The sequence below is a fragment of the Gallinula chloropus genome, assembly GCF_964237585.1.
Source record: "Gallinula chloropus genome assembly, chromosome: 1".
In the NCBI taxonomy this organism is placed as follows: Eukaryota; Metazoa; Chordata; class Aves; order Gruiformes; family Rallidae; genus Gallinula; species Gallinula chloropus.
In genome coordinates, this window is record NC_140085.1 from 203143607 (window position 1) to 203169635 (window position 26029).

Consider the following 26029-nt stretch of genomic DNA (forward strand, 5'->3'; position numbering starts at 1 on the left):
CCTGAGAAATTTTTAACAAATTCACTTCTTCAGGTTCTCTCAAAATCAGATTTTTACTTTGTTCTAAAGGTTCTGCATGGCACACCATAGTTCTCCTAGATACTTAACTCGTGCACCAGTAGATCCTTTCTTAAAAAGATGTGGGTTGTGATCCTGCATCACAGGTGAAAACATTTTCATAGCTATCTGTATATGACATTAAGGGGAAAACAGCTTTTTTTCTTCTTCCTATACACAAAAATTGGAAGAGGAGACAAGTTTCAGGAAGAAATTATTAAAATGGCCAGAACCTTGACTGAACTCCTCCCGTGCAGTCACCTAGACAGTTAACTTGAAACTTGAAGGGCAAACAGGCATTAGCACATTAATCATCCCTGGAACGAGAAGGGAAAAAAAATGTGTTTCTGCTCAAGCCTTGAAATAAGATTTATAATAAACTCAGAATCTATCCCACAAAGATTTAAGAGCTGATGTTTATCCTTCACTGGAGTATCAGTCACTAGACCACAGTAAAAGTTATGTAACTTCTTTAAAATCTGCTGCCAGAGTGGGACCTTTCATATGGTAACCACTCGGGGTCAGGCTGCTTGCTGTCCCAGAGTAATCACACAGTCCTCAGCTAGTTGCCCTCTCATCCCACAGTCTGAACACCTGAGTTTGCTCACCAGGAGAAACACCTAATAACCTTAAAGAAGGGCTGTGAAGGAGTAAAAAAGGGAAACTTATCAACACTTATAAATATCTAAAGGGCAGATGTCTAGAGGATGGGGCCAGACTCTTTCCAGTGAAGCCCAGAGACAGGACAAGGGACAACAGGCACAAATCAGAATACAAAGTTCTACCTTAATATGAGAAATTGAGGGTGGAAGAGCTCTGCGACAGGCTGCCCACAGCAGTTGTGGAGTCTCATCCTCTGGAGATATTAAAAACCTGCCTGGACACAATCTTGTGCAACCTGCTGTAGGTGATGCTGTTTTAGCAGAGGGTTGGTCTAGATACTCTTGAGAGGTCCCTTCCAACCCCGACCATTCTGTGATTCTGTGTAAAAAAAAGGGAAAAACAGAAGGATGAGAAACACCGTTCTTAATTCTAAATTTCAGATGGTATCTGAGGTGAAGCTTTGCATTGCACTGTGTAAGATCCAAATTTGCAGTAAGTCTAAAGCAGATCAAATTCTGCCAGCATAAGTTGGCCATCAACTTGAATCTTCCTAGGTGTGATGGGTCAAATTCTGCAGCTCTTTCTCAGCTCTGCTTTGGTCCTGTTTGGGTAACTCAGCCCTCCATATTGATAAAGGATTCTTCTTCATCCAAAATGAAACACTGCATTTTACAGGGCAAACCGGGCTTTTAAAAGTGTACATAGGTTGAAAAGCACATGGTAGAAAAGTGACAACCAGTCTTCTACCTCCAACACAGAAGGCTTCAGAAGAGGTGGTGACTTTGGGGCTGGTATTCTCAACTAGAGATGAAAGACTTCCATTTTAGGGTCATGTTCTCAACTGTGGTAATGGATATTATACATCTTAAGCATATTTGGCAAGCTGGGCATCACTGGTCCTGAGTGTAAAACGGTAATAGTAACACCTACCTCACAAGCTGTGCTTCAAATACCCAGGGAGTTCTGTGGCAAAAAGTATTTTACAAACACCAAATACTATTTTTACCCTCCTAGTCAAAGACATAGAACAGCTGCACGCTGAAAAAAGCAAAGAATTGGTTTAAGCTCAAACACAACAGCCAAGGGCTGTCTCGCCAGGAAATCACCAAGGTATTTAGCCTTCTGCTGACAACTCATCCGAGACATGGCGGCATCCCAAAAAAACGCACTCTGCTTTGCCCAGAAAAAAAAGAAAAACACTGAGTTTTTCAGTCTTAAGAACGAATTACTCTTTCCTTTAACTTTATTTATTTAGTTTGTTATATTTTTGTATAAAAATGTATTGGTTTTGCATTGCGATTTCTGCACACTGTGGTTAAAAAGAATCACCTCGCTCCAGGTCTTTATGGTTGATGGATGCAAGAGGTATCTGCGGAGCTCTGCAAGCCCGTAAGCAGCAAATGGGCTCAAGGGGCCCTGCAAAACTCAGGAGAAATGGGTTTGTCCGGGTACCAGGTTGTTTTTTAAAAAACGGCCCGTTATGCACAGAAGCGCAAGGAGGACAGAAGGGCCGGTGAGAGGCAAGCACCAAGCACCGTGCCTAGGCACGGAGTGCGGCAGCGGTGTCCCTGAAGAGGCGAGGTGCCCAAGGCTGGCTTCAACACAGCCGCAGACCTCCGAGGCCGGCCCGGCCCCGGGCCGGAGAGGTGCTTGCTGAGCCCCATCTGCCCGGGCCCCCGCCCCTCTCGCCTGGTTTGAAGGCTACTAAAGGCAGAGAGAGACAGACCGCCGCTTCCCCGCCATCGCCTCGGCCCTGGCCCGCGGTCCGCCAGCCCCTGAGCCGCTCCCCAGCTCCCCTCAGCCGCTCCCCTGCTCCACTCAGCCGCGGCCCCGCCCCGTTGCGAAGGACACCGCGTCTCTTGTTGCTACGGTAGCGGCCGGTCTGAGCTGAGGAGCGTTCGGCGGCCGGTACTGACCGCGGCGCAGTCCGGTATAAGGAATGCTGAATGGCGCCCGGCGTGAAGGGCGGTGGGGCGGCGTGGGGCCAAAACATCCCCGGCGGCCTGCAGGCCTGCTCGGGTGAGAGGAGGCGCGCTCCTGTGTATCCTTCCGTCTATCGGGCGAGGGGCTGGGGCGGGCTGTCGGGCCGAGTGGCGAGGCGGTCCGCGGGGCGGCCCTGAGGCGGCCCGTCTCGGGAATGGCTTCCCCGCGGAGAGGCAGGGTTGGCGGGGGTCCTCCTGCGCCCTGCGAAGGGGAAACGGGGCCGCGGGGTGGCGGGGCCCGTGTGGGGCGCGGGGGCGGTGGGGCAGGGGCGGTGGGTAGGGGCAAAGCCCCGCCCTGCCCCCGTCAGCGGCCGCCTCAGGGGCGGCATGAAAATAGCTTGTTCGTTGAGTGGTTTAAAGCGGTGCAGAGAAGTTTGCTTCTCAGGCTCCTGCGGTGGCTTCTTGTTTTCCCTCTTGGAGGGAGATACTGCCCCTGGGAGTTGTATTTCCCATCCTTACTTTCTTGAATTCAAGCAGTAAGAAATGCAGGTGCAAGCTCTGAGCTGCACCTGTACAGTGCTATTTAAATCACGAAGTGAGGCAGGGCTGGCCTTGCACTGCAGAGAGCTTTTACCTCACTCTGTGGAGAGCTTTAATCTGGCTATATTAATGAATTTCAGTGCAAACAGTTCTTTAGATTGGGGGGGGGGGCTGTTTTTATCTATTTTTCCTATAGTAAAATGTTTTTACTATTGAAACTGTTTTTCCCTGTGATAAATGTTTCCATGTGTTACGTATTTAGACAATGACAGAAAGATGTATCTCCCAATAGACATAATGAGAGGTGAGTCTTTTCATTTGCTGATGCCATGGAAGATGAGTGCAAATCCTCTACCAAAATGACTATAAACAGTAAAATGCAATTACATTATTTTGTGGATAAAGTTAGGTGTGACCATAATATACATTTGTGGGACCAACTATTGTATAGTCAGTCAGAAAGCATGTCAGTATTTTGTATCTCGTTCATAAAGTTTGTTCTTTCTTTAAAAGGTATGTAAAGTTAGTCACACAGGCATTAGCCTGTTAATGAGCTGTTTGGTGGGGTTTCCACTGTCCTTAACACAGTGCTAGTGACAGAGCTTTAACGTTTCATTTTGCCTGTGATATTGAAGAAGAACGTCAGGCGCTGAAAGAAGACCAAAAAATGTGTCGGAGTAGGGCACAGAAATATTTAATAGAGACAAGCAGAAGAATGAGGTAAGTAACCAGGGTTCCTTTGGTTGGAGATTGTAAAAAGATTGAAAACCTTGTAAAAGGTCAATATATTTCTGTTTGCACATTCACATAGATAAATAGCCTCACTGTTTTGTTCAAGATGAATCTAGGAGGCTGGAAAGTTTCACCAGTCTGGTTTCTTGCTGTAGGACAAATAAAATACTAAAAAAAATCCCTAATATTCTGAGTTACTACTTTTTGGAAACTCACTATGGTCACCTTTTATAGTGCAAAGTAAAGGTAAGAAGCACTTTCCTTTCATGGATCTGCATTTCTAGTACTGTTCTGTTTTTTATTACCTTCAGTGGCTGTGTGAAGAATGCATTCAGATGTACCATACTGGTCAGCAGGAAGGCAGTTGTCATTGCCTTCTGAAGTGTATGTTTTTCCATCTGCACAGCCTCTCCTACATGGTGTGGCTTTGTGCTCCCATTTCCCACTAAACACAACTCAAAAGTCTTTCTAGTCCAAGATTATATTTATAATAAAGTTATTCTGCATTGACATTTTAAATGGAGCTTTGAATATTCTGCCTTTCTGCATACATGACAATGCAAAGTCATGAAATATTCAGTTAATGTGAGTTAACGCTCATCCCCACAGTTCCCATATCAGATTATTTCTGTTGTACCATGGTCACTTATTGAAGGGTGTTGATAACTCACAAGAGAGGCTGTGGATGTTGTTTATACTGCCATTTAGCTTGACAGTATGTCCTGTCAGTGTATGTTTTGAAATATAAAGAAAAATGGAAGAGGAACTGTAATCACCTGGGAGTGACTAAAGACAGTGTGCGACCCACAACCTCTGTAGATAATAAACTGAGTCTCAGCTGAAAGATTAAATATCTTACTTAGTTTTCTGGAACACAACCACTGGAACACTATGCCTCTCAGATGAGCACTGTTTATTGTATTACTGGTCTGGAAATATTATACCCCAATATAAAAACAAATGCCAGACAACCTCCGTATTTATAATAGATGGGTGTAGTTAAACTACCACTCTTTGATACATAAATACATTCCCATATGAGTTTCATTGCAGCCTTAAGAAACTCAGTATCAATCCAAGTTACTCAGGTGAGCCAGTTAAAAAATTAGGTATGGTATTTGTAAGACTGATAATGGAATTGTTTCCATTCATTGTAATTGAGAGTGACATAACTGTAAGCATCATAAGCAGTTCAAATGATAGTATTGTGGTGACAAGTCTTCCCCTAATAACTGAAAAGGACTTAGTTGTTTAATGTTAGAAAGGTACCAAGTGCATACAGTATCAGTAAGGTGTGGAGTATAATTCAAAATTAAGTGTCATTGCATATGCAGAGGAAAGTAATTTGGAAATAAAAAGTTCCTTGAAATTGATTTTTTTTTTTCCTGACAGCTATGCAGGTAGAAAATTATTTCTCTTCTCATGGATCAGCCATCAGATCATGGCTCAAATCTCTCTAAGAGCCAAGATCCATTAGCTTTGTAACATATGTAAAGGTGTTGGCTATGATGGTTTCTCAAGGGTAGTATGACCTCCACATAAGGTCCACATTTTCACCTGGCAGCCCCCTAAATTCTCCCTGACAGGGCTTACAGGCACATATCAGAAGTTATTCTTGGCACTGCTGTTTTACAATTTCAGAATCAGATTAAGAATTAAATATGCTCAGGGGCAGTATCTGACAGATATTTTGTTTAAATAACAGTATTCTGGACAGCAGAGCTACTGAATAAACACCTCTTTGATGTAAATGAATAGGATGTCATATTTTGTGTTTGTATACCACAGTCCTTTTTAAATACCAGTTGCTGATTTGCAGCCATCCCACTGTCACTGCTGCATGCAAAATGTGTATCTCATTTTACTGTGATGTTACTGGCTGTGGGTAGTTGGTTCATTCTGGAAATGCAGCTGGTTTATGTGCATTTTTAAATAAACCTTGCAGTCAGCTATCTTGGTTCAGCATTTTGAATTACCTTGAAATCTGAATAGTTGATCCATCTGTTGTAATTGGGGAAGGAAACACTTTCTCAGATTATACCATTTTCTAATCTATTCACATTACTGCTGTTTTTTTATTCCAAAATAGTTTATTTTCAACATATGCACAAGCTTTGTGCTCCACCTACTGGCTGATTATCATTGATTATTTAATAAAAGCTTTTTGAATTGTTCATCAGTGGTGTTGATGCAGAGTAAAAAGCAGTCTGGTGCCAGAAATGGGAGAAAAATGGTAGCACTTGGTACAGACAGCAAAGTGTTGAGAATATAGTATTGCTTTCTACATCAGAATGAAACCATGAGAAGCAGTGGTCACTGTAACTGCATAGACTTGTAATCCAGTATTGCCATTCCTGGTAATGGGCCACAGGATTGCTCTGAATTTGCAAGGGCTCAGGACTGATGCTTGCTAAGCTTGCCCTCTCTGAACTTTTCTTGACCTGCCCACAGCTTTGTTTTGCTTGATTTAGCTGCAACAGCAATTTCTCTAACTGACCAGGTGTCTGGTCAGTTAATTTATTATTAATATTATTATATTATTAATTTATTTTGCCTCTGTTTATCTTTTTATGGTCTGACTATAGTTTTATATGGATGGCAGTGACAAGCAGTTATTCTATGTAGAATGTGATATTTATGACTCTAACACAATGATGGAGTATAGGGAAATACAGCCCTGGTATGACAGCAGATGCCTTAAGAACCAGAGGTGCTGCATGTGCCGTAGAGGAATACAGGCAGAGGGTGATAAGAGATGGCACACAGGCTTGGCACTGGAGACTCCATGGCCATAAACAACTCGACAATACTCAGTTAAAGAAATGCAAACCTAGGTCTGGCTTTAGAGTTTACAGAGAACAAAGAAATTGTATGTAATGTATGTAAAAGGCACCACGTATGAAATATTTGTCAATACTGTGAAGCTGAAGAGCAAAGAAGAAAGAACAAAGGTCTAAAAGCATCTTAGCAAATATAAAAATGATTCCAAGTCAATCCTGAGGAAGAAGAAAGCACTAACATGAGAATCATATTGCTGCTGGTGAAAGGGCTCCAGATCCAGACAGCTCACTGTAACACCCCAGGACCACCAGAATGAAACAACCAGCCTTGGGACACAGAAGAGCAATTAAAGTGTGAGCATCAGGACAAGGGGTAGAAACTCTGTGTGAAAAACAGTTAAAGCTGTCTTATCACTGTTACTGCAGCTTTCTCTGTATTCTAATTGTATATTTTGTGACAATTATATCTGGATTTATAGTAATTAGACTCTTAAGATTTTAATTATGCTAATGAAAAAAATTCTTGGTTATATATAAAGTGTGCTTACATTTTGCCCATAAATAATATTTAGAGTGTAACAACTGGTGAACAGCATGGGCAGTCCTCCTGTGAACCTTCAGGGCATTTTGGAGGACCACTCTCTGTAAGCCCTTATGGCATTATAAGAGTCAGTCCTTTGAAGCCTCTATGATAATCAGAGAAGATGAGGGAATAGATTTAATATGCATCCCTATGGTCCTGGCAAGTATCCCCCTTAAACAAAAATAAATTTATGGACAACCTCTGCAGATCCCTTTAAGGATATACAGTGTGCTTCCTGCTTGCCCATGAAAGGGGTTTTGGATGGGATTTCTCTTGACAAGCACCCTCCTACCTCAGTTTTAAAGTTGTTGTACACTGGTTTGCAAACATGACATGGCAATCAATTAACAGTATCAACTCCTTATCAAAAGGTTCATTTCATAGCATTCCATATCGTCCCACTACACTCCAACTGAAAAAGAGGTACTGGCAGCACATGAAGGGGTCTGAGCTGCTTCAGAAGTGATTGGAACCAAAGCCCAGCTCCTCCTGGCACCCTGACTGCCAGTGCTGGGAAGTTGTGGACATTCAACAGGAGGGTCCCCTCTACACATCATGTGACTGATGCTACATGGAGTGAGTTGCACTGATCATACAGTGGGCTTGAATAGGAAAACCCAATCGCCCAGGAATTCTGGAATTGAACTGGCAAAAAGCTGAAGACTTTTGGAATATCACCAGAAGAGGAGTTGACATGCCTAAAAGGCCATGTTGTATAATAAACTAGCAGAAAATGAGAAACAATATGCTCTGTTCACTGATGGGTCCTGTTACTTTGTGGGAAAGCATCAGAGGTGGAAGGCTATTGTATGAAGTGCTACACAATGAGTTGCAGAAGCCACTGAAGGAGAAGGTGAATCGAGCCAGTTTGCAGAGGTGAAAGCCATCCAGCTACCTCTGGACATTGCCAAAAGAGAAAAGTGGCCAATGCTCTACCTCTGTACTGACTCATGGATGGTGACAAATGCCCAGTGAGGGTGGATACAGCAGTGGAAGCAGAGCAGCTGGCAGTGAAGAGGAAAATCCATCTGGGCTGCCACAGAGTGGTAAAAATATTGCTGCCCAGCTAGAGAGTCACATAGGTGCCGATGTACCCAAGAGTCAGGCCAGAGAGGAACATCAAAACAACCAGCAGATGGATCAGGCTGCTTGGATTGGAGTGGCCTGGGTAGATCTTGACTGGCAACATAAGGGTGACTTATTTATAGCTTGTTGGGCACATGACGCCTCAGGCCATCAGGGAAGAGATGCAACATGCAGATGAGCTCGTGATCGAGGGGTAGACTTGACCATGGATGTTATCTCACAGGTTGCCCATGAATGTGTAATGTACTGCAATCAGATGAGCTCAGCAGTGGGTTAAAGCCTCTGTAGTATGGAGGACGATGGCTGAAATATAAATATGGAGAGGCCTGGCAGACTGATTACATCACACTCCCACAAACCTGCCAAGGCAGATGCTATATGCTTACAATGGCTGGAAACATATCCTGTGCCCCATGCCACTGCCTGGAATACTATCCTGGGACATGGAAAACAAGTCTGACATGGCACCCCAGAAAGAACTGAGCGAGACCATGTGAGTCATTTCTGGAACAATCTCATAGACACCTGGGCCAAAGAGTATGGAATTGAGTGGGTGTATCACTCACTCTGGCAAGATCAAACAACACAATGGGCTGCTAAAAATTACACTGAGAGCAGTGGGTGGTGGGACCTTCGAACATTTGGATATGCACTTAGCAAAGCCCAGCTGGTTAGTTAGCACGAGGGGGTCTACTAATGGAGCCGGCCCTGCCCAATCAAAACTTTTACATACTGCAGAAGGAGATAAAGTTCCTGCAGTGCACATAAGAGACAGAGTCTGGTTTACTCCTGCCTCAGGCAAAGGCAAATGGTATTTCTTTTGCTCGAGGACCTGTGTGTATGTGGGGAGTAATGTGGCAGGATGGGGCAGTTCCACATAATACCCCAAGGCAACTGTTTTTTTGTGAGAATAGTCAATGAATTAAATTTTATTATGTCGATTGCTACATACTATTGCATGTCATCACCACTGTGATCTCAGTATGCCATAACAACACTAAGAATCACCCAGACTATTGAATAATGAACTTTCATGAAACCAATTAAGGTGCAGAGTGATGAAACCAGAACAATGAACACCCAGCAACTTCCTCAGGGTTCCTTGAGACCATGCCAGATACATGCCAACTACAAGCTCCGGATGCAATATGTGACAATCCAACATGACACATCATCTCCCTTGCCCTGAGAGACTGTTATGACAGAAGGATCCTGAAAGTCACAGACTAACTGAACTCAATGGACATTTTAGAGGGATGGCCTGTAGAATGAGGGAATTATATCTGTGTGTACATATCAAAGACGGAAAGGGAATTGGAATGTATTGGGAAGTATAAGACCTGGACATGATGTAGATGGTATGGAATAAGGAGTGGACACTGTTGTGATTTTGGCTGAGATAGAGTTAAGTTCCTTTCTAGTAGCCGTTACAGAGCTGTGGTTTGGATTTAGCATGAGAATAACATTGATAACACACTGATGTTTTCAATTGTTGCTAGGTAGTTGTGGTGTCTACACTAAGTCAAGGACTTTTCAGCTTCTCACACCCTGCCAGGTGCAGAAGAAGACGGGAGAGCATGGCCAGGACAGCTGACCCAGGCTGGCCAAAGGGATATTTTCTGCCATGCAATGCCATGCTCTGGATGTAACTGGGGAAGCAAGCCAGAAGGCTTATTCACAGCTCAGAAACAGACTGGGCATCAGATTGTTTTATTTTCCTTTTACATGTGGTGAGCAATTGTATTTGTGCATTACTCATTATTATTATTATTATTATTATTATTACTCTCTTCCTTTGTTATCTTATTGAACTGCCTTTATCTTAATGTAGGAGTTGTTTTTTCATTCTCCTCCCCATCCCCTTGTTGGGGGAGGAGTGAGGGAGCAGCTGCGTGGTGTTTAGTTACCAGCTGGGGTTAAACCATGACACATATGCTCTGTATATATTCCTTTTTTAATTTTCAGCCAAGGTAGTAGTAAGCATTTAGTCCACCTGAGAACATAGCATCCATCACTTCACTGTGAAGATAATTTAATAAAATTAACCAGGAAATAGTTCCACCATCTGGTCATACTGTTTTTAACATAAAAATGCCTTCCACATAATGTCTGTATATGTGAAACTGCTAAATATTTTAGGTTTCGTATTCCAAATTCACTATAAACATTTTGGCAGCCATTTCAAAAATTGCTGCACTGCTGCCTTGTTTATAATAGACAGAAAAACTGGGTTAAAAAAACACCGGTCAGGAAATTCTTCTGCTAACTCTCCATCTTTAAGCCATACTCTTTTGCCAATGTTACATCTGTGATATGAACCTAAGCTGGTGGCTTAAGGAGAGTAGATGAACAAACATTTTCTTTAACTGCTTTTCTGTAAGATGTCAATGTGCATTTGTAAAATTATTTATTTGACATCATGCACCTGGGTGTCACAATTTACATTCTGTGAGGTCAAGAAGTTAATGATACAGGGTTCAATGAATTTCTTTAATGCTTTTCCTTACATTTAAAATAAGATCTTTTTTCTACTTCATGTCTTAATCCAAACTAAATAATGGTCTTGATGAGCGTTGGTGAAAAATACTTATTGCATCAGCATTTGGATTTGCCCACTTCCAGCTATATGGAACGACAGTCTTTTTTTCATGCCAGTTATTAGGAATGTGGAAGAGTACAGCTAAGTTATACTCCAAAACCGTTTAAAAAATGAATAAATACAGACTCTGCCAGAATTCACTCTTTCCTTTTTGAAGCTATATGCTGGAATTACTCCAGGTGCAAAGTTGAAGAATTTCACACATGTCTGAATTTAACAACTACAGTTCAACTAAAGGCCTTTTTGAGCAGCTTCTAGGAGTATTAAGAGGATCAATAAGAATATATTTAAAGTACTTACTAAGATAACCAAGTCTGTTTCCTCTGTTGTGATTTTCCCATTTCTTTAGTGAGGATAAGATGTAAATATATTGCAGATTTCTGTATCAGATTTTAATGTGAGTGAAATATGGTAATACTGAAAGATGAAGTCTAATTCTACTTTTTGTAGTTCTAATTGCTGTATTATATGAACAATTAAAGTTCCTGTGACATTTTAACCAGTGAGACATTTTATGTGGATAGAGATCTCTGCAGGTTTTTTCTATTTTTGTATAACTGCTTGTCTGGTTTCCTCACACCTCAAGTGAAGCCATTCCTGCTTGCTGAAAAACTAAAGTTTGCAAAGGAAAATTGCAGTGTTGGGATCAAATTTTAATTTGTTTTTCTTTACATAAGTCAATCTTCTCTCTTGCCATTCATTTGAAGCTGTAGAGTTTTGTGACTTCATCTCTAGAAGAGTTACCTTGAATTGTAGAAATGCACTTGGTTTTTTGAAAGTGTAACTATTATGTGTCCTTTGCAATAAACATGTTGTTAAAATAAACCATAAGCTACCATCTGTATACATTACAGGATGTAGCCTCAGCAGTTCTTGTGATCCAAGACAATTGGGAGAAATACAGCTCCTGGAAGATCTGGGGAATGTACTTCCAAAGTAGAAGCTGTAATTGCCTATGGTTCTTCACTGGCATTTTGATTTCTTACCTTGGAGAACATTAATCCAGAGTGCTACATACATGAGGAGAAGCAGTGGGTCCTTTTGCACATGTTCCTCTTCTTGCTTTTGGCTTTTCATATGTTGCACCGATGTCCTTCTTGAGATTAACACTGGTAGCACTGGAGGTGCAGTAATGAAGAAAGGAAGATGAGATGTAACACAGTTTCCAGTTTTCCCTTATGTTGTGGGGAGGAGTTTTAAGGTGCACTCACAACGATGGCAGGAATGCAAGTGCATAGTCTTTGTGATTTAGGGTTTGAAGAGCTGTGTGGAGTCTATTTGCAGTGCATTCACACTTCAAAAAAATCTATTTTGTCTTCAGTTTCTATTAATGAAATGGAATCATTTGTCCATAAAATTGAGAAATCTTCAGTCATTGGTTTCAGTATGTTTTGACAACTATGCATGTCTGAACTTCCACAATAGTCAAAGCTCCTTATGTCTCTGTCTGCTATGCTTTGGCTTCCAAGTGGATTAAAGCAAATATTCCTCTAAAAGTGTGTACTTGGGAACTCACTGCCAGTTCTCCTGTTTTTAACTATTGTGCAATTAGTTTACAGACTTTATAAAAAAAAAAAATCTCAAATTATTTTTCTGTTTGTTTTCACAGGTGATCAGTCAGCACTTTGAAGGGACACTGGGGAGGGTCATGTTGAGTACTTCAGTTTGAACTTTTTCCCTGAAAAGCAAAGGGAAGAATAATTAAAAATAGCTTGAGTTAAGGAGCAGTCCTGTTAAGTAGCAGCTTTGCTCCATTAAGTAAGAAGATCTGTGAGGCAACTATAAATTATTAAAGTTATGGGAATGTGTCATTGTGATGAAAGAAACAAAAACCAAACATGTAGCTAAATATTACTACCTTTTTTCCACTAATAATGGCTGGGAATGAGACCCTCTTTAGTGTACTAGTGACGTGTCAAATGATGCTTCTAACACACAGAGAACTTTGAAGATGGAGATTCACAGTCATAGTGATCATTCCATGTCAGGCTTTAGAAGTTTCACTTGAAGAGTATTACTTTTACAGTATTGCTGTATTTTAGTATGACTTGCCTGCATCAGCACTGTGCCAATAGATTTACTGGGTATATTTCACCCAAGGAACTATTTTAAGTTTTTCAGTAAGAGCTGATGGTGTTGAAAGCAGGAATAAAAATTCCACATAACTTCATCAAGCTTGTTCCTACCAAAGGAAAGAAGCTTTGTGATGATGCTTGTTTACTGCTTTGCTTTCCAGACAGTAGAAGGACACATTTGACATATTTAATATTAACAATTGATTCTAGCAATCATAATTTCCCATTACTGTTTTATCCCATTTTGTGCAACGAGTCTGATTGTCTTTCAGGGAACTTCTCAACAACTAGAAGCTGTTACTAACTCTTAACATATTTATAGGTAAAAGCTGTAGTTTCTTTGTGTTATTTCTGAATAACAACTTTCAAACTGCTATTGTTTTTCCAGCAGTCCATGAAAGGCCCACAGACAGCATTTGCAGGTCACCTTCCTTTTGATCTGCCCACTGAGACACATTTCCACAGTAATGTAAAGACTGGCATAGTCACATTGGGGTCAAGACTTGGCTGAGTTTGTCTCTTAATTCATGTAAAAGAAGGAATCAAATCTCTGGTTGAGGCCAAAAACTAAAGAGGTTATGGTGTATCTCTTCTTCATCACCTGCAGCCACACTTACATTCAGGCAGACCAGAAAAATCCAGATGTACTAAAGTTTATAGCATTTAATTTATGGACAAGTAAGATTTTGTACTAAAATTGCAAATTGATAAGCAAGTTACCAATATTTTGGTAAATGTAACTAGGTAACATAGGGATTATCTACTTTTGCTTTTTAACTGCAGAGCCTTTGAAGAAAGACGGAAGCAAGAAGCAGAAAAGGAACAAAGACTTAGAGAACGAGTTCTAAAGCAGAGGAAAAAGAAAGTTCAGGAAGCAACTGAAAAGTTCCTGCGTACTCATCTCCCTTTTTCTCAGGACAAGCAAATAGGTTTGTAGATTAAAATTTAACCATTATTCACAATGCAAGCATTTTTCTATTAATGGGATATAATTGAGACAAACCACAATTAACTTCACTAGATTTAATTCATTAGTATAAGCAAAACATAACTGACAAGAAGCTCAAATCTGATACATATGATAAAAGAGGGTGAGGAAATTTTTAAAAAGCAGCTTTTTCTTAAAGTTGTGTAATGAGATGTTTCATTATGTTATTCTGATCACAGTAGGTACATCACCTCCTTGGGATGTTCTGGCTTTTCCCCACCTTTTTCACTGCAGGGTGCTTATTGCTTTTAGTAGATGAGAAACTTAACATGAGCCAGCAGTGTGCTCTTGCAGATCGCAAGGCCATGGTATCCTGGGCTCCATCAGAAGAGGGGTGGCCAGCAGGGACAGGGAGGTGATTGTCCCTCTCTACTCTGCCCTCGTGAGGTCCCATCTGGAGTAATGTGTCCAGATCTGGGGCCCCCAGTACAAGAAAGATGTGGAACTGTTGGAGAGGGTCCAGAGGAGGCCACGAAGATGATTAGAGGGCTGGAGCACCTCCCCTACGAAGAGAGGCTGAGGGAGCTGCGCTTGTTCAGCCTGGAGAAGAGAAGGCTGCAGGGGGACCTCACTGCAGCCTTCCAGTACCTGAAGGGAGCTTATAAGCAGAAGGGGGTTCGACTTTTTAAAAGAGCAAATAATGGCAGGACAAGGGGGAATGGACTAAAGCTAAAGAAGGGAAGGTTTAGATTAGATATTAGGGGGAAGGTTTTTACAGAGAGAGTGGTGAGGTGCTGGAACAGGCTGCCCAGAGAGGTGGTGTATGCCCCATGCCTGGAGGTGTTCAAGGCCAGGTTGGATGGGACCCTGGGCAGCCTTGTGTAGATCCAGGCCTGTAGGTTGTTGGCCCTGCCTGTGGCAGATCCTTGGGGTCTTCTCCAACCCAGACCATTCTATGATTCTATAATACTGTGCTGTCACAGCTGGGTGTAAAGCATTACAAGGCCACTGGAAGTTACTAGGATAATATACTGATCCCCTTTTTGGACCCCTGAAGAGGAACTATTCCAGAATGTGCATTTTGTTTATGATTAAGTAAAAACAGTCCTAGAATATATTAATGCATTACATAACTTCTGCTGAATTAGTCAGCTTTATAAGCTGTTCTCTCGCTGCTGGGAAGTAATGATCACTTCAGCTCGGTTCCTGCTTTCTTGGAATCAGTGCAAATTGGCAAGAGCTTTTAACAGCATCAGCCAAGTCTGATTTCCAGTCAACTTTCCAGTGTTGAAACTCTTAAGATACGGTATATTACTTAAGTATTCTTTAACAGATTTACTCTCCCAATTGCAGTTGAGCCAACTGTGAGGTAATGTCTCTGACTTCAAGATCAAATGTCAGATTAAAATAACAAAATAGAACAGTACTGGTTTAGGGCTTCTTCATAGCTCTACTGACAGCCCAGACTGTGTAGCAATATAATTAATCACAATTTTTGTTTTGTTTTGGTTTATTTTCCTTTATAGAAATTCTACCTCTGCCACTTTCTACCCTACTTTTGCTTACTTGAAAGAGGCAACACCTTATGTCTGTCTGGACTCTTTCTTTTTCCACTGATTTGATTAGTAAGTCACAATCAGGCCTGTATAAAATATCTGCAAGCCACACGTTTGGCTTAGTTCATTAGTGGAATAATCATGATGTAAAAACAAAGTTAGTGCTGGATTTTTTAACCTGCTATTTTTTCAGCAGTGCAGTCTGAAAATAAACAGCAAATCAGTTGAATACATGTGCTACTGGAAACACCTGTATAGACTGGGGCTTTGTTTCAGAGGAATGAGAGGTGCTCCAGCACATCTAATGGTGCTAAACTACTCAGTTCATTGTAACAGTCTGGATTTAGGCTTGCAAACTTAAGAAACTGAACCAAACCATTCCAAATTTTAAAAACTTTTCTCCATCTGTTTCTTTTTTTTAACTTAAATCCCTCTAGTCCAGGAAAAAGCAGCTTTTCAGTTAGAAGACGCTATTGAACAAATTAAAGGATCAGTTTTAACACCAGAGTTGTGTTTGCCCAACGGAAACAAAAACAATTTCAGGTAAGCATTTCTGTGTACTCTTATGATTAAAGGAAGTAAAATGCTTAATGTATTCAACAAGCATTGTTCTTTAAGAAATTGTAGGCTGCTTCTCTAGTGGGAAAGAAAGCATTTCTGTGAACTGTTCCAATGAAACATTATGAAACATCCTTGAGTTGTTTGTGTCCGTTTGGTAAAACAGCAGAGATGGTGACACAAACCTTTCCCCTTCAGCAGAATTCTGGGAATAGTCAGAGCTAACCCAGGCCCCATTCAGCCTGAATCAGACTTCCACGGTCATCAAACCAGCTGCTGTTCTATGAAGTATAAAGTATTCTCTGTAGATGATTTCTTATTCTCAACCAGACTTTTTTCTTTTTGACACTCACGAATACTCTAGTTTGTATATCCATGCTGGGATCTTCTTTCCAGCTGTCATTCATTTAAATGTCCTGTTGTTTATAAATATCTTGAGCATCCTGATAACAGTTTCACCTGCAATTTCATTTTATATCACATACAATTTGAATCACATCCTTTTCACTCTCCCCAAGATACTTTGGCTTATCATAGAATGTATCTTCATGCATAGTTTATCTGCTGTATTTGATACTACTTCCACTCCCAACTGCAATTGCTGGGACAAAGTATCATGATATAATGATACAATTTGTAATCACTGAGGAGTACCGCTGTGGAGTACCACAAAAGCTTGATCCTAAAATAGCAAGACATAAGCTTGGCTTTCTAATCATTTGTAAGAGTTATGGCTCTATTGAGCAGATGTGAGAACTCAAAGCATGGACCTGATGAGAGAGTCCTGTTAAGTGCCACTTTGGTTAGGCCAGACTAGGGGCGTTTAGGGCCAGTGTGGAGCCAAAAGACAGGATCAGTGCCCACAGCTAAACTCTTCCACCTAGGCAGTCAAGCATAGCTGGCAACCCACTAAAAGTTGCATTTCCAGACGACTAAACCTTTATTGACCTGGTGGGTTTTGGTGTGTGGGTTAGTTTTGTTTGGGGTTTCTTGGGATTTTTTACAACTACCTTTCTTACCTGTTAAAGGCAATTGATTCTTGGTTTTGTCATTATTAATTTCTGTATAGTTCTTGCTTCTTGTTTTCAAGGCTTGGTTTCTATTCCTAATGTTCTTACCCAGCCTTGTTCCAGTTTCATCTGCTTTTCTTTCTTAAATGTATCTTGTTACATGCTCCCTGCCTTCCTAGTCTCTTGTTGCACGCTGTCCTTGTCATTTGACTTCACATGCCATTTGGCTTCAGATGCCTTTTCTTTAATTCCTGGGTAGCAACCAGCCCCATGGTTATTGCTAATTCTCATCCTGTAGAAACCTATGGTTTCCTCTACCTTAATTTGGGTGCTCCCTGACCACAGTACCCAGCCACACCAGCTACTCCAAAGATATTTATATTCTTTTCTCAGTTAGCAAATAGAATTTTTTTAATGTACCACATTACTGATGTCACACGTCATCAGTAGAGTTGGGCTCTCTAGATACTACAATGCATTCTTGCTATTTGAAGTAAGGGAATATCTGACAGCATGAGTATCCTCTGTATAAACCAACCTTATGGAAAAATAAGGACCATTTTCTTGGTTTAAAAAAAAAATCAAAAAAACTCCCAAAAAACCCAAACAAAAAACCCCACAACCCTCCATGTTCCATTTTTGCCAATGACCAAACAGTTGGCTGACATTTTCCAGATTAATTCAGCCTGAGGCAGTCACCCAACAACCCAATCAGAAAAATCTGTCTATTTATAAATAACAGAGGAAAAGCTTTAAAATGGGAAGTGTTGGACCGTTTTAGGGAGTACTAACAGCACCACCTGTAGTTACATATAGTACAGCTGTCCTTCACTTGCCAGGCATTTATTGGTGAAGTATATTTTTGGAAAAGTGCATGTTTAAAAGTGTACAATTGACACACAGAAATAAGCCAAAATTACTTGCTTGCATCAAGAACCACAGATGAGAATTCACCCTTGTGAGCATCTAGAAATGGTTCTTTCTATCATCAGAAGCAGATTTCAGCAATGGTTGATTGGGATAAAACAATACAAGAAAGCAGTAGAACAAGTTTGGATAGTAACTAACTTCTCTTACAGAAAAAATCTGAGAGACATAGAACAACTTGAAAAGCAGAGTCTCAGCAACTTGGAGGTATGTATTTTTATGTGATTCATTAAATGATGCCTCTTAATTGTAATGGAAATTTCTTGAATGTGGTAAAAAGGAAAGGTCTGTTAAGCACAGTGAGCTTTACTGATTATTTATAGTACAATTGTACATATTTTTAGATAAGAAGTCAGATCTTTAAAAATGTCTGTAAGAATATTTTTCACAAATTCTTCAAACATCTGTCACGTCTTTCTGTGGGCATAAGGTTTATGTCAGACTTCTTGGCTCTGAAGTAGTTAGCCATCACTCTATCAGAGCAGTCTTGTGCTTGTTTCAAACTTAAATTGGTGGGTTGCAATTTACACTTAATTTTCTGCTTTGGTGATTGCTACAACTGAGCATAAAATGCTCTAACTGTATAATTATTGTGGGTCAAATATTGGGGGGGGGAGGGGGAGGAACACACAGGGATTGTGGGGGGGTTTGGGGGTTTCTTGCCAATGTGTAGTGAATTCTCAGGGATTGACTTCAAGTGTCCTGAGATCCATTTTTGTCATCTTTGGTACAGATGAAGGTGTTCCAGTAACAAGCCAAGCAACTTTCTGACTAAACTAATTTTTGGACTCAAAATCAGTTTCAAAAGTCACCTTTTCACACAGTGAAAATCAAGAACTGAACTTTAAAGTGATTTCTGCTCTTTAGAGTATGATTTTAGGTCTGTCAGTGTTGTCTTTGGTTTTGGAAACAACTTCAATATTACATTGTTTATAAAAAACCCAAACCACGTAATTTGGTCCTCATTCTTTCATGATAGTATCTACTGATGTCTGGACTCGTAGTGTCTGAAATGACCTTGACACTGTGAAGCACCATCCTGTTATATTTGTCATGGCTAGAGGCACAGGATCATTGGTGGTAACAGAGCAAGGGCTTTTCCTTTAAATATACGTCTGTGGATAACTTTTGAAAGACTGTATACAGTTCAGATATCCTTTTAGTTCTTTGATATTGATCTTTTCAGACACGTTCATATCTCTTTGTGTACCTACTTTGTGCTGATGGGTCTTCATAAGGATCTTGAGCAGCTGATGCCTAATGCAGGAAATCTCACTCAACTGGAGTAAGATTCTAAAAGGTTCAAAAGAGGGAAAACACAGTTCATACTGGCAAGGCTGTTGACTAGTGTTCATTCTTCTTTGCAAGCATAAAAGAAGGAAAGGCAAATGGCAATTTATAGAAGGGAGATGATAAAATGGAAATCTAGCTAATCTCTTTCAAACAAAATACAAACAGGTCTATTGCTTTTTTTTTCTTGCTTTTTTTTAATACCACATTGTGCATTTTCTTGGCATAGTGTTTGCAAACCCTTCCTGAAATGATTGTGCTAAACTTGTCAGTAGCCACATAAGGACATCTTAGAATTAGAAAAAAAAAAAAAAAAAACAACAATATTTTTGAGAAAAATATAGAAAAATATTCTTCTTAATGTATTGTTAGACAATTATTTGTAGTATTATTTTATCAAATACAATTATCACGTTCTAATCGTATCCTAGAAAAAACTGCTGTGAGTCTTGCATAATTTTTCTATTTACAGTTTTTTTCTAAATGTTATCATCAGCTTTGGGCACTGCATATAAAATAAGAATTCATGTTTACGAATTAAAGTGGGTTTGAAAATGTTTTGGTCCTTTAAAAGATTTTGTTTTTTCCAGAATGTATTTTTCTGCTACCACTAGGGGTTGCTCCGCTTCTTCCCTCTGATAAATAGTTTAAAACTGTAAATATTTATTCTTTAAACATTTGGACTTTCTTTCTTGAAATTGCATGCTTTGGACTTCGATTAGAAAGATAGTTAAGAAGGCTGTTGTCATTGTTTTAAAGCCTGAGTTTTGGATGTTTAAGACTTGGATTGTGCTAGAGTGCATGTGCATTGTGATTTGCTGTGATGTGAAACAGTTTTATAATGCTTTTACTATCAATTTATAATTATTTGTAATACTCTTATTGGCATGAATTGTCTTTGGTAGTCTTGTTACTATCTGTTGTCCAAAGTAATTTCAACAGTGGTTGCCTGTCTGAACCTAACGTCAAAGTATTTCACTGTGCACATGGTTTGCAATCTAACCATCCATTGAGATCCTTTGACCTCTCTTTGTGTCTGTTTTTACAGGCCCAGCAGGATTATAAAGATTCCTAAAATTCTTTTCTTTCCTACAGGGCAATAAAGTTCTATGTGGACCCATACCAGTAGATTTGGTATTTGGTGTTCCCTGCTTTCCATCCCTAAAGATTTATATCGTTTCAGCAGTAAGCCAAAGCTTTTAGTGACCTTTCTACCATTGTCCAAAATTATTTAGTGTACAATATTGAAAGCAGTAGACTTTATTTTGTGCAACACTTACATCTGAGTTGGTACATCAAATTATTTGTTATATGTCCATAAGTATGTTCTGTTGTGAAGAAATTAATATTTTTAATTTCATTCTCAAAGGTTTTGTTGTACAGTCCTTTCCTTGTTGCAGGCATAAATAAATTTTTTCAGATGGAGCTGGTAGAACAGTCTTTAGCTAAAGCTGCACGTAACTTTTCACCAAAAGACATTATTTCCAAGTTCTTACTGTTTTTCCAAATGATAACTGTTTATGTTGAAATCTTCCATTCCTGGCACCTGCCTTGAACTGAATAACTTAGAAAATTTCCATTAAAATGGCTCAACTGTGACAAGAATAGTATTATTCAGATATCTTTTGTCTTTTTCTTTCCATCACCTCTTTAATTTGGAGACTGTACAAAATTCTTTTGGCCAGTAGAATATTTTTATGCTCTTTTATGCCAACAAAATACATTTTCCTCTGTTGTTTCACTTTTTAAAGAAAAGACTTGGAAGTAAGAGCTAATTCACAGACAAAACAGGTATAGATTACAACATGGAGCTTGTATGTTCCTCTTCCTTCCTTTAGATGACCTTAGGAGGTTATTCAAGTGGTATCAGTGAAACCCAAAATTAAATTCCTTTCTGAATGATTGGAAGCATGAATTTTACCTTGGCTCTGCTTTTTTTTTTCCCCCAAGCATACTGTGGAGCCACTGAAGTACTCAGTGTCAGTCTTTCCATGGATACTGTTCCCCTTCAGTATTTATTGAAATAGGTACTGGAACACAGGTATCATTTCTCAGAATTTGTAACCCAAACCAAGAGGTCAGAGGTTTATTCTGTATATTATCTCTCATACAATAAAATTTTGTGTCCTTTTCTACTGTGAGTGTGTTTATATATGTTAGAATTAAGTAAGTCTCTGAGAAATAATGAAGGATATTTTCTAGTGGTGTTTCACAGAATGAAAGCAGCAGATGCTGCAGACACAGAGGTGTGGACATCTCTTTACTTGCATGGGCTGACCTGTAGGATGGTTACCTGTTTGTGTTACTATGCTTTTGATGTTGGGCTGGGTCTATGAAATGGAGGTGTTTCAAGTAACTGACAGAAAAACTGAATTAATTTCTAAGTGCAGTTGTAGTATGACTGGGTTCCTTCTGCCAGGTATATTTTATCAGTCTAACTCTTCAGAAGCATTCACAAGACCAGCATGGAAAAAAGGAGTGTCCATGTATAGAGTGTCTCAAGTGTCAAGAACTTGCAGAATGCTCAGGGTTAGTTAGTGGGAAAACAGACTCTTAAGGGTTGCATTAGGATAAATCAGCATTGGAACTGAAGTCAGACTTGATTTTGAAAAGAACATTCAAAGACTTGAAATAGGTTTCTGTGGTCCCATTAGAAATGCTGACTGCTTTTTATTTACAACTGTCAATGGTAACATCTTTTTTGTTGATTACTTAAATTATATGAGAAACTCAAGTGATTTCCCTACTCATTTTCTTTTTGGTGAGATTTGGGGTGGGGGCAGGTAGTGTTGCAGTATTGGTTGGAGGCCAATACAAACCATCTTCCACGTTATTTCACTAATCCAGTACGTACACTTGCAACAAAGGAAAATTGAAATGTACCTCTGGACTAAATTATTTTGCCCAAATACTTGAATTGATTTTGATTGTGTATTGAAGAATAAGTTTTTTTAAATGTAAAATAGTGTTTTTTTCCAAGCCTGTGCTGTATAAAATGACAATACAGTCTTCGTATCTGACACACTGAATGCTTGGTCATTTAAATGATGTCATTGCATTTTGTATGTAACGTTAAAATTTTTAGTTAAGCAGTTAAGAACGACTAGAATTAGTATTGCATATGTAAGCCCAATTTTTCTCCATGTCTATTGGCCTTGATGATGGTTTTCAAGCATGATGCCATACTACTTTTACATCTCTTGAATTTGCAGGGTAGATGGTGAATGTGAAGTGTAACATTCTATGTACGCACATACAGTAGAATCATAGAAACACCTGGGTTGGAAGAGACCTTTAAGATCACTGAGTCCAACCACACCCTAACCCTGCCTAGTCCACCTCTAGACCATGCCCCCAACCACAACATCTACACGCCTTTTAAATACCTCCAGGGATGGTGACACCACCACCTCCCTGGGCAGCCTGTTCCAATACTTGACTATCCTGTCAGTAAAGAAACTCTTCCTGGTATCTAACCTAAATCTCCCCTGGTGCAATTTGGAACCATTTCCCCTCATCCTATCACTTGTTACCTGAGAGAAGAGACCAGCCCCTGCAATAAAACACACAAAGAACTGTAAATAAACCAGTCAAAATTATCAAAAGTAGCGAGCAGTGTGAGAGGCAGGGGCTGGCTTTTCAGAGTAGGTAGCATTTTTCCAGCATTTACCTTCCAGTCTTCCCTTTCATGTCTTGGAATTGTGAACAGTCAGAACTTGTTTTGCAGAAAATGTCCAATACACATATAGCAGCTCTTAGTGTAATAGTGTCCCTTGGCAGAGGAGTCACTTGTCGGGTTCCCTGAGGATTTTCCTTGCTGCAACGTGGTTCTTTCACTGGCCTCAAGAAATATTTCTTAGGCTCATGTTTTCTCTTTGTTTCAGTGCTTTACTGAAATGAAATTGCTTGACACAGCTGTTCGAAGTCTTAAGACACACAAGTGACCTCTTTAACTCCTCGGAAGTGTTCCCTTTCCTAAAATACCAAGTATGTGGGCAGGCTGGGTATAGATTTCATGCATTAGAACATAAGATAATGCAGGCAACAGGCAATACAATAAATCATATAACAGAAACAATATAAAAATCCAGAAAATAAAAAGATAGTACACTCTATTAACATTTTTGTTTCCATATCACCCTATGATATTAATTTAAATCTAATTAAATCATTGAGATTTCCAGGTTTATTTCCCTGTAGCTACTGAACACTGACAAGGAAGAATCATTGAATTTTTTTTTTAAGTCTACAGAAGTAGTTCTGGTTATGCATTCTTACATGAAAAGGTGACATTACATTTTTATTACAGAGTGGGCTATGAAGGGAAATAAAATATGTACATAGTTTAATAAGAGTGATGAGCATCCCTAATATGTGAAATTATAAATTGCATGATGCAACAAAATAAAGGTAAATTAACTAAATTTGCATGAACTAAGTAAAAGTGAGCATGTGTTTAAATGAGGAATCCTTTATTCTATAGTTCCTAACTTATTTCTTATTTTCTCCACTGAGATTTTGTGTTCCCATGAGAGGTGTTTGGGTTGGGTTTTTTCAACCAGGAGAGTAAAATTGTATGTAATGCAGAATCAAGAATATTGTCAAACTCTGGAGCATATAGATTTTAAAGTTGCAGCTTTTCCTGCACCCTCCAGATTTACCAGTTTGCCTGCTATTGGAACAGGATTTTTAAAATCAATCCTTACAAAACCTTTCCTCTGTTTAACTTAGTCATTTTAGAAACACATGCTCTAGCCTTACAGGTGCAATTTCCAAATTAGACAAGAGGTAAGCCTGACACCTAGAAGTTCTTTCTACTGTTTTGTTTGGTAGGGTTTCTGTGGGGGTTTTCTGTGGGTTTGCTTTGCTTTGGTTTGTTTTATTCCTATCTGAAATTTTCTAAGTTAGTTCTTAAATTTGGCCTGGTACAGAAAACTGAGCATATGCTTTTTCCTTATTTGAAGAAGTTCAAGCAGAGGTTAACTATATAATTTAGCCAAACATAAAGGTTAACAAATAACTAATGAAGCATTATTTATTTTTTTTCAATTAGAAGGACACTGGTTTGTATTTTAGTTTGAAAATGTTCCCTAAAGGAATCTTTCCATACACTTGGTTCTTTGTTTTAGTTTCCTTATCTCAAATCATAACTAAAATGGAAGACCACACTGACCTTACTGCAGGATTAGATTTAATTCAGTCATTGATAGTCTTTTAGGCCTCACTAAGCTTTTTATTCTACAATTTAAAATATTTGTGCAGCTATAAACTATACAATATTATGATATCACAATTTTATTATAATACACAAAGGTTTATTAGAAAAATAGTTCTAATTCAACAATTAATTGTATGCATTCTTTAGTAACTTTTCAAAATGTTAATTCTGTTGTAATTGCCAGGGAATATGCAACCATGTATCTAGGTTAACAGATTCTGCTACTTGAAACATTTTCCATTTTGGGGCACTGATCACAAATGTTTGGGTTGGAACAGTCTCAGAGACCATCCAGTTCCAATCCCCCTACCGTGGGCAGGGGCACCCTCCACTAGACCAGGTTGCCCAAAGCCCCATCCAACCTGGCCTTGAACACTGCCAGGGAGGGGGCAGCCACAGCTTCTCTGGGCAGCCTGTGCCAGGGCCTCACCACCCTCACAGGGAAGAATTTCTTCCTAAATCTAATATACACCTATCCTCCTTCATCTTAAGGCCATTATCCCTTGCCCTATCACTGCACTCCCTGATGAATAGCCCCTCTCCCACTTTCCTGTAGGACCCCTTTAAGTAGTGATATGCTGCAAATTGGGTCTTCCCAGAGCCTCCCCTTCTCCAGGCTCAACAAGCCCAAATTTCTCAGCCTGTCTTCATAGGACACATCCTCCAGCCTTCTGGTCATCTTCATGGCCTCCTCTGGACTTGCTGAAAAAAACCAAACAAACAAAAAAACACCTCAAACAAACAAAGTCAGCATTGCATACAATTGCATTTTTAATGCATCTTCGTTTTTCAGCAGATTTTTTTCCAACATACGGTATAAAATCACTTTGTTGCTCAGTTGTGTGAAAGCAGCAGAGGGAGTGGAGTATACAGGAGTGTGAAAATAGTTATGTCCATGTTTTCCCTGAGGTTTATGAGTTTTGTCAAATACTGACATTTTTTCCTAGAAGCATGTATTTATAACTATGTTGGGCATCTCAGTGTTTAAATGACAGATTAGTAAAGAAAATGCCTACATGGTACATACATAAAATGTCTTACTGGCAATTCTTACAGCACCTGTTGTTCTTATTCATCACATTAGTGTTTAATGAAGAAGTTGGGGGAGTAGATGAAGTGTCATTGAGGGACATGGTTTAGTGGGAGCTAGTAGTAATAGGTGAATGGTTGGACTGGATGATCTTTTAGGTCTTTTCCAACCTTGATAATTCTGTGATTCTGTAATTCTGTCTGTGTGCCCCTTCGTCTGATCTGTCCTCAAAGATCAGATTGTATTTTCTTCTTTCCTAAAGATGAGAAGAGGGGGTTTGACTGGGGGGGTGTTACTTGACAGCTGAGAGGTGTTGTCCATGTTTGACATGACAAGGTTTAAATCCTCATTGCTTACTGCACTTTGTATGAAAATATTCAGTGTAGTATTATGGAAAAATTCCAGTTTGGGGCACATCCACTGTCAAACCTGCATTTTAATGGGTTCTCTTTCATTTTGCAAACTCCTTTACGCATTACAGTACAACAACCATCCTGTGCCATAAAGCAATCCAGAAAGAGTAGTGATGTTTGGA

General features: G+C 39.7%; 1 protein-coding gene across 1 annotated transcript in view; it reads left to right on the top strand.

Moving 5' to 3' along the window:
- Positions 1-3419: 3419 nt before the first annotated feature.
- Positions 3420-26029, top strand: part of CEP126 (centrosomal protein 126) — a gene marked incomplete at both ends in the record, with an annotated part of 30100 nt that continues 7490 nt past the window's right edge. Inside the window, 7 exons of the mRNA XM_084260112.1 lie at positions 3420-3426; positions 3758-3842; positions 13761-13906; positions 15899-16004; positions 16767-16821; positions 18022-18088; positions 21666-21775. Coding sequence (XP_084116238.1) covers positions 3420-3426; positions 3758-3842; positions 13761-13906; positions 15899-16004; positions 16767-16821; positions 18022-18088; positions 21666-21775 — 576 coding nt within the window. The remainder of the gene's footprint in view (positions 3427-3757; positions 3843-13760; positions 13907-15898; positions 16005-16766; positions 16822-18021; positions 18089-21665; positions 21776-26029) is intronic.